General features: G+C 56.0%; 1 protein-coding gene across 1 annotated transcript; it reads left to right on the top strand.

The window, feature by feature from the left end:
- The first annotated feature begins 5,154 nt into the window (after positions 1–5,154).
- On the top strand, positions 5,155–8,112 carry LOC129131975 (serine/threonine-protein kinase pim-1-like). The gene is made up of 5 exons (XM_054650957.2): positions 5,155–5,691; positions 5,809–5,859; positions 6,064–6,430; positions 7,578–7,757; positions 8,006–8,112. The coding sequence occupies exons 1-5, from the start codon at positions 5,155–5,157 to the stop codon at positions 8,110–8,112; spliced, it is 1,242 nt and encodes a 413-aa protein (XP_054506932.2).
- The last annotated feature ends 385 nt before the right edge of the window (positions 8,113–8,497 follow it).

Genomic DNA, 8,497 nt, shown 5'->3' with positions numbered 1-8,497 from the left:
ATTCCTGTCCCCTTGTGTCTAGTCTGGGCCTCCCCAGCTGCCCTTGGCATCGATATTTTTGGTTCTCTCTGGCTGTTCTCTACTACATTAAACGCATCCACCATCTCTGAAACCACCCTTCAGTCCCTCCCAGGGCTCTCCTCTGCTCTCCTCAGTCTCCACCCCACTGAGCACAGAGCTCCTCTGTCCCTGTACAGTGCTCATGTGCTTGAGGCCATGGGTGCCTGGACCAGAAGGACGGTTCTTTTCTACAGGAAGGAAACCACAGAGCCCCAGGGTTTGGGGGCAGATCAGAGGCAGTCACCAGAGGCCAAGGCAAGCCAGACCTGTCTGTCCTTGCAGCTTTTGTCTGAAAGCAACCCTTGGATATTTGTGGAGTTTCGGAAGTGGAATTCCATTTCAGCCATGAGTGCTTGGACCAGAATGACAGTTCTTCTCCACAGGAAGGAAAGGGCAGAGCCCCAGTGTTTCAAAGGCTGATTAGAGGCAGCCCCAAGGAGGCCAAGGCCAGCCAGACCTGTTGGTCTTGGCAGTGTTTGTCTGGGAGCTGTCCTTGGATATAAGGAATTTTGGAGGCAGATTCCCAGTTTTGGTTATTGACACCTGCATTGAAAGATGTTCTTTTCCATGAAAAGAAAAGCACACCCACCCTCCCCCCCATTGTTTTGAAGACAGATGAGAGGTGGCCCCTAACATGCCAAGGCCATCCAGAGCTTTCTGTTCTGGCAGGTATCATATGGGATAATCTGCAGATTAAATCAAATATGGAGGTAGAATCCCAGTTTCAGCCATGAGCCCCTGGAGGAAAAAAGAGAGTTCTTACCCACAGGAAGAAAAGCACACAACTGCAGGGCTAGATGAGAAGCAACCCTCAACATGCCAAGGTCAGCTGGACCAGTCAGGCCAAGCCAACCAGAACTGTTCCATGTTCTTGGATCCCTGGAGCCCTGCAGCATCACAGTGTTCTCTTGGTTCCATGAGGTCCCGTAGTATGACAAGAGATCTTTGTTTCCATAAGGCCCAGCAATACCACAATGGTCTCCTTTGCTCTGCAGCGGCACAATGGCCCCTTACTTCCATGAGGTCTTGCAGTGTCAAAGTGGTTTCCTTGGTTCCATGGAAATGCACAATGGCACAATGGACCCTTGGTTCTATTGGGCTCCCCAGAATCACAATGGAGCCTTGGTTCCACAAAGCCTGGCTGTGTCACACTGGCCCCTTGCTTTCATGAGGACCTATAGTGTCACACTGGCCCCTTGGTGCCATGGGGACTCAGGGTGCCAGAATGTTCTCATTGCTTTCTCAAGTCCCTGTAGTGTCACAAAGAGCTCCTTGGTTCCACAAGGCCCTGCAGAGCCCCTTGATTCAACAAGGCTCAAAGTGCCATAATGGTCTCCAGGATTCCATGAGGCCCTGCAGTGTCACAAGGGCACCTGGGCTCCATGAGGCCCTGAAGCACGGAATGGCCTCTTGATTCCATTGGGCCCCTCACTGTCACATCAGTTCTTAGTTCCATGCAGCCCTGTAGTGTCACAATGGTCTCCTTGGTTCCCCAGAGTCAGAATGTCCCTGTGGTCTCATGGAGCCCCACTACGATTCCCTTGATTCCATGAGGCCCTGCCGTGCTACAATGAGCCCTTGGTTAAACGAGGCCTTGCAGTGTCACAATGGCCCCTTGGTTCCAGTGGGTCCAGAAGTGTCCTAATGGTCTCCATGGTTCCATGAGGCCCCAGAATGTCACAATGGACTTTTGGTTCCGTAGGGTTCCATATGCAAACAACAGTCTCCTTGTCTCCAGAGTGTCATAATGAATCCTTTGTTCCATAAGGCGCCTGGCCTTCCACAGCCTCTCAGAGACCGTTTACCCTTCAGGGTCCCCAACAGCCCCTCATGGCCTCTCATGACCCCTCACAATACATCACAGTTCACAGCCCCTCATGGCCCCTCACTGCCCCTCACAGCCCCTCTCAGCCCCTCTCAGCCTCTCACAGCCCTTCACAGCCCCTCATGGCCACTCACAGCCCCAGGCCTGGGGCTCCTCCCAAAGGAGAAGGGGTCAGGCCCTGCTTGTTCTCCTTTTATTTCGGTTCCTTCACAGCCACGAGTGCAGAAAGGCTGAAATGGAGCCTTTCCCCAGCGTTTCCCTCGGGGTTAACTGCGGGCTGAAGCTCTGTGCTGGCGCTGGCCCCAGCGCCACCATCCCTGCAGCCTCCAGGCCTTTGCTGTCCCCCCGTGTCCGTTCCCTGTCCCCGAGTCCCGCCCGGCTCTGGCAGCAGCAGCAGCCGCAGCGCAGGGGGCGCCGGCCTGGCCCAGCCGGGGCTCCCGGCCAGGAGCAGCAGCAGCGCCGGCCCCTTCCCACCTGCTCCTGCCTCAGCTCCCAAGGGCTTTTTCAGCTCAGTTCTGGACTAGAGCAGCAATCACCCACACACAGCCCTGACTCCTCAGGGCCCGCCTGTGCTGCCCTGAGCCAGCCCTCAGAGGAAGAAAGGATCGGGTTCCAGCGCTGTTTTCAGCACTGTTTTACTCACCCTGAGCTGACAGCAGGGGGCTGCTGCTGCCTTTGCCTTTGGGAATTGGAGATCCTGGCTGCTCTTGCCCCTCTTCTGCTTGCCACTTGAAATTTATCTGTAAAACTGCAATTGCCTTTTTCGATCAGCGCTACCCAGAGTGCTTTTGTGACAGTGAATTTTGGAATCCTTAAAATCAGAGGGTTTTGAGAAAGCTGCAAAAGGCAGGCCTCAGAGACAGCAGAACTGTGATTAGAGCTAAGTGGTAGCCATAAGATTTGTCAGCAGAAAAGTTATATTAGAAGTAGAAAGTAAGGACAAATAGAACAATGGTTTTTGTATTAACGCTTGGTAGACTAACTCCCTAAGCTACAGAGAAGTATATCTAGCAAGATATTAGGAAGTTCTAAGCTTGAGCTCTGTGCATTGTGTTTTAAGGCTAACAAGCAGGTATTGTACTCAAAATAAGCAAGCACTGTTTTAACCAAAGGTACCTGTGCTTATAGTGGTTGGATGGAACTACCGTCAATATGCTTTTGCTTTGTGGGATTGGTAAAAACTTTTAAAGTAAGTTGTAACATTGAGTTCTTTGTCTGCTGCTGAGGACACGAGCTGCAGGCATCTTCCCATTCTCATAACCATGTAATGAGACTGATGCTGGAAAATAAACAGCTCGAGACACGTTCCTCAGCAGTCCCATCCTGTTGGTGATTTGTACATAGCCCCCAGCCAGCTTTTGGTCATAGGCATCATGATTAGCAGATCTTGAAATGCTCTCAAGTCCCTGAGCACAAAGTCAAAGAGAATTAAAGCAGCCACACAGGCCACATTTGCAGTGCTCAAACACAGCCCTGCTGCTGCTGCTGCTGAAATAGAATCAACTGACAGAGGCCATCACAGAAATTGCCTCTCAAGTGTCAAATCAAATGAAAGAATCCACCAGGAGAAAGAGAAACCAGAACTTCTTGACTCCCTCCATTGTTTCTTCTTCCGAGCAGCAGCAGCAAATGGAGATGCCCAGAGGTATTTCCAGCTGCTGCTGGTCCCAGCTGGAGCCCAGCCTGCTGCCCAGGCCCAGCGGGAAGCTGAGCCCAGCCTGGGGAGCTCCCGCAGTGTCGGGAGCTCAGCGCACGCGGGGCCAGGCCCAGAGCCCCGGGCACGGCCGCCCATTGCGGGGCAGCGGCGCAGACGGAATGTCCTGCGGCCCAAACCTCCTGCTCCTGCCACACAGCGCCAGCGCCCTCCCCCTCCTCCTCCTCTCCCAGCACGGCACAAATTCCAGCTCCGAGGAGGCTGCCCCAGAGAGGGCCCAGGCTCCTGCTCCAGCCTCAGTGTCCCTGCAGAGGAACAGGGCATCTTTCAGGCACTTCCACAAGCTCAGGGTTCCCATTTCATGGGGAATCTGGGATGAAAATGGCCTTGTTAGGAAGGACAAAAGCGGAGGGAATGGATTGGAAATTATTAGGAAAAATGATCCTTTGTACAGGCAAAGCTCACTAAGTCATTCCATGCATTTCTCCTTTTCACATTCTTTCAGTCATCTCCTCAGAGGTCCAGCTTGTTCTGGTGCCTTTCATGAACTGATTGTGCTCTTGATTTATATCAATGCATGAGATGTAGAAGCATCTGAACTGAACACTGAAACAAACTCCCTCTGTCAGCCCATTTTCATGTTCTACATCACTTTCAAGATGTCCATGGGGGTGTTGGAATGATTATCACACAGCTCTCCCTTTCTGGCTGCAGGCTCTGGAGATTCTTTCTCTGCATTCAGTCAGGCTTGCATTGCCTAACAATTCCTGGTAGCCCATCATATTTTCTTAGGGTAGAACAGTAACAATGAAAACCTCACCAATGGCACAAGTGTCCAGCCCACAAGGAAAAGAAAGAACAAGCTGTACAGTTCTTCAAACATTTGTCCTGCTTTGCTGCAAGAGTCGTGCTGCACGCACGGTGTGGAAAGCCAAGAGAAGCTGCAGCTGGTGGCACATCTTGTGACAGAAGCTCCACCTGGTTCTCCAGGAAAGCTTCTTGGAAAGAGCAAACAGGACTGTGGACAAGATTCTGGAAGAACTGAAAGAGCTTTTAAGAAATGAAATGAAAACAGAAAGAAACAAACCAAGATGTTTTACTGTATTTATTTTTATGCTCTCAATTTCCATGTTGCACTAAGTCTCTATCCCATTAATTCCAAATGGATCTCACCTCTAAGATCCATGACTTGGCATGTTTAAGACACTGTCAAATACCATGAGCTCCATCCAGTTTGCCTTCCCGTTTGTTTTTATTTTTTTGGGAAAGTGGAAAGCAGTGCTGGAGAGGTAAGTGCAGTGCTTGGGTCAGGTACAAATTCCGCATTCAGGGAACGCTTTCCAATAGTGTTTGACCCTCAGCAGGGACAATGCACAGCAGTGACCGAGGGGATTCCTGTGCAGGAGTCCAGACTTTGGGTCTTGGCTGAACACGGCTTCAGTTGCAGTGGCAGCAGCGAATGTAGCGGCGGCAGCGGCAGCGAAAGCAGCAAAAGAAGCGACTTTGTCGACTCCCTCTCGTTTTGCCTCCCCCGCAGTCCTGCACCCTGTCCCGCTCTCCCTTTCCCGGTGTCCCATCCTCTCCCAGTCTCTCTCTCCCCATACCCAGCCGGACCATGCCCCCGGCCCGCCCCCGGCCCCAAGCAGGGCTGCCCCGTGCCCGGCCCCGGGCGTCCCGCCGCGGTCTCGCCTCCGTCCGGCTCTGGCCGTGCTGGCGGTGGCGCTGCTGGGCGGGCATCAGTGCCTGGGGCTGGGGCGGCATCACCTCCCTTTGGCTCCGCCTAGTCCGAGCCCGGCCCCGGCCCCGGCCCCGGCTCCTCCCGGGGCCCGCAGAGGACACAGGCGGCGCGGCCGATCCCGCCGCCTCCGCTGCGGCTTGCCCGGCCCGAGCTCCGCCGCTCAGCAGCGCGGCCGCCGGCCCTGAGCCGCCGCTGTCCCGTTCCCGGGAGCGAACGCCTGGGCATGGCCGGCCCGGGGCGCTTGAGGGGCGCTCGGGGGCCCTTGCTGGCCCCAGGCCGAGCGCTGACAGCCGCGTCCCGCCGGTAGAGAAGGCGCAGCAGGGCCTGAAGGAGCAGGACAGGCTGGGCTCGCTGCTGGGGCGCGGCGGCTTCGGCAGCGTCTTCGCGGCCACGCGGCTCTCGGACGGCGCCCCGGTGAGCGGCGGGGCCGGCGGCGGCCGCAGGAGGAGGGGGCGGACGAAGAGGAGGGCGGAGGATGGGGCTGGGCAGGGCGGGCGGCGAGCTGAGCCCGCTGCTGCCCTTGGCTTGCAGGTGGCCATCAAAAGGGTGCCACGGAAGCACGTCCGGCACTGGGGCGAGCTGGTGAGTGAGCAGGGCCAGCGGCAGCAGCCGGGCCGTGCTGGGCGGGGATGAGCCGAGCCCCGGCAGGGTGGAAGCCACCAGGACGCCCCGAGGGAGAGCGAGCGTGGGGCCAGCGCAGGGCGCAGAGCATCCCGGTCTGGCTGAGGGCTCCCCGAGCCCCGGCACGGCATCGGCCCCACTGACGGCATCGTGCTCCTCCCGCAGCCCGATGGCACCAGCGCACCCCTGGAGATCGTGCTGCTGGCCAAGGTGTCCACTGGCTTCCCTGGTGTCACCCAGCTCCTGGAGTGGCTTGAGCGCCCCAACGACATCTTGATGGTGCTGGAGCACCCAGACCGGTGTCAGGACCAGCAGCATTTCATTGGGGCACGGGGGTTCCTGCCCGAGGAGGTGGCGCAGGAGCTGTTCCGCCAGGTGCTGGAGGCCGTGCGGCACTGCACCAGCTGCGGGGTCCTGCACAGGGACATCAAACCAGAGAACATCCTGCTTGACCTGCACACCGGGCAGGCCAAATTGATTGACTTTGGCTGTGGCACTTACCTGCAAGAGACAGCCTACATCCACTTTGCAGGTGAGCCCACGCAGGGGTGTGCTCCTGGTCCCGGCATCTCATGGCCCAAGATCTCAAAGCCCAAGCTGGGTGTGGCAGCAGGGATTCTCTCTTTTGCTGCCCTTCATGGCACTGAGATTTCAGCTGAGTTGCTTTTGAGCAGGGCTGGGTGGGGAGCCATCTTCCAGCCCTGCTGGCAGCTTTTTCCAGCCACTCTGGCCAGGACTGGGCCTGGGGCTGGGGCAGCCCAACAAAAACACCCGTGGGTGGGGGTAGCAGAGACGGGGGGTAGAACATGAGCCCCAGCCAGTTTGGTGTGCAGGTGAGAAAGGGCTTGGACTGCTCCACTCACCTGGTTTGCTTTGGGTTCATAATGTTTTTGGGGCAATGAAGGCAGGGAGGATGAGGGCATTGTTATAAATGGTGTTCAATTTGTGTTGAATTTGGGCTGGGTTGGGAATTGTTGTTTTGGGGTGAGTTGTTGGGTGTTTGTTGTGGGTCCTGGGGAGGGGAGGTCCACGGTTTGGTGTGGGGGTGATAGTCAAAGGGGGGCAGGAGGTGATTGGACAGGGGACTTGATCAATCATTCGATGCCCTGAGAAAATGATTGGTCCAGAATGAATATCGATAAGGATCAATGAGAACACCGGAAAATGACCAATCAACGTGCGGATCCAAACCCCACCAATCCCTGACCCGAGAGGGGTTATAAAATGAGGGTTTGGTTGGGTTGGGGTTCTTCTCCTCCTGAAGGATGTACTATATGGGGGGGAATCCAGCGTGTTTGGGATATGTTGTTATCTTTGGGTTGTTGCGTGGGAATTTGGGCTTATCTCAAACTCCCTGTCCTCTGTAGTTTGTTTTGATAAACGAGAGCCTATTTCCTTCTCAAAATCTGGCCTCGTTCGAATTCATAACAGCATGGTTTTTCACCAGCACTGAGTGGGTTCTTCCTTGTTAAGGTTGGGCCTTGCCAGGGTTTCCACAGCCCTCTTCCAACACCAGTGGCTTCTCTTCCAACCCTAAGTCAACACAAGTCCCAGGTGCTGGTGAGAGGGCAGTGGTCACCCCGTGTGCCACTGGGGCAGCCCCCGCACGCCCAGGGATGCTGGGGCCAGGCTCTGGGAGCAGCAGCATCCCCCTGCTGAACTCCATCTGTATTCCATAGGAACATGGTCATACAGCCCCCCGGAATGGAGCCACTTTGGCTGGTACTATGGCAAGCCAGCTACCATCTGGTCCCTGGGCATCCTGCTGCAGCAGATGGTCTGCGGGGAGCACCCTTTCAGCAGGGGCCAGAACATCAGCTGGGACCATCAGCTCTCGCTGCCACAAGGGCTCTCTCAAGGTGGATTCTCATCTCTGGCCACGGGGGGAATCCCAGTGCTGGGAGACAGCAGCGGGCTCGTGGGCATCGTGTTCTGGCAGCTGCTGAGGAGGTGACACATGTCCTGCTCTCCTCCAAAACAGGGAATTGATGAGGAAGTTTAGGCCAATCTCTGAGCACATCCAGCATGGCCTGGGAACGGGAATAGTGGGGCAAAGCCAACAGGAGCCTTCTCCAACTGCCCGGCGGTTTCTGGTTTCTGTGCCCAGAGTGCCAAGATCTGATCAGGCGGTGTTTATCCATGCTGGACTTGGAAAGGCCCTCATTGGAAGAGCTGCTCTGTCATCCTTGGATGCAGGATATTCATCTGCCCTAGAAGAAGGGAGAGAGCCACAGGCACACTTTGATGCAGGGCACTGGTAAGTTACAGCCCCACACATGCCTGGGCAATGAGTAGCAAAGGAACCCAGACTTTTTTGTCCTGCCCGTGTCACTGCCCAGGCTCATCAGATGGGAACACACAGCCCTTGTGCTGGAGCTGAGCTGCTCTGCCCAGCACTGGTGGCTGCCATCTGAGCTGGTTTTGCTTGTCCTGGTTCCCTGACAGCTGGGGCCCTGGGCAGAGCCCTGAGAGCCTGGTCTCAGCCCAGGGAAGGAGAAGGAGCCCCTGGAGAAGCTGTACCAGGTGGGGCTGCTGCTGCTGGAGACAGCGAGGATGACATCAAGGATGACAACCTCTTCCTGGACCTGCCCACTGGCCA

This window comes from Agelaius phoeniceus, chromosome 33, assembly GCF_051311805.1.
Source record: "Agelaius phoeniceus isolate bAgePho1 chromosome 33, bAgePho1.hap1, whole genome shotgun sequence".
In the NCBI taxonomy this organism is placed as follows: Eukaryota; Metazoa; Chordata; class Aves; order Passeriformes; family Icteridae; genus Agelaius; species Agelaius phoeniceus.
Note: the sequence above shows the minus strand (reverse complement) of the source record. Positions and strands in the feature narration are given on the sequence as shown.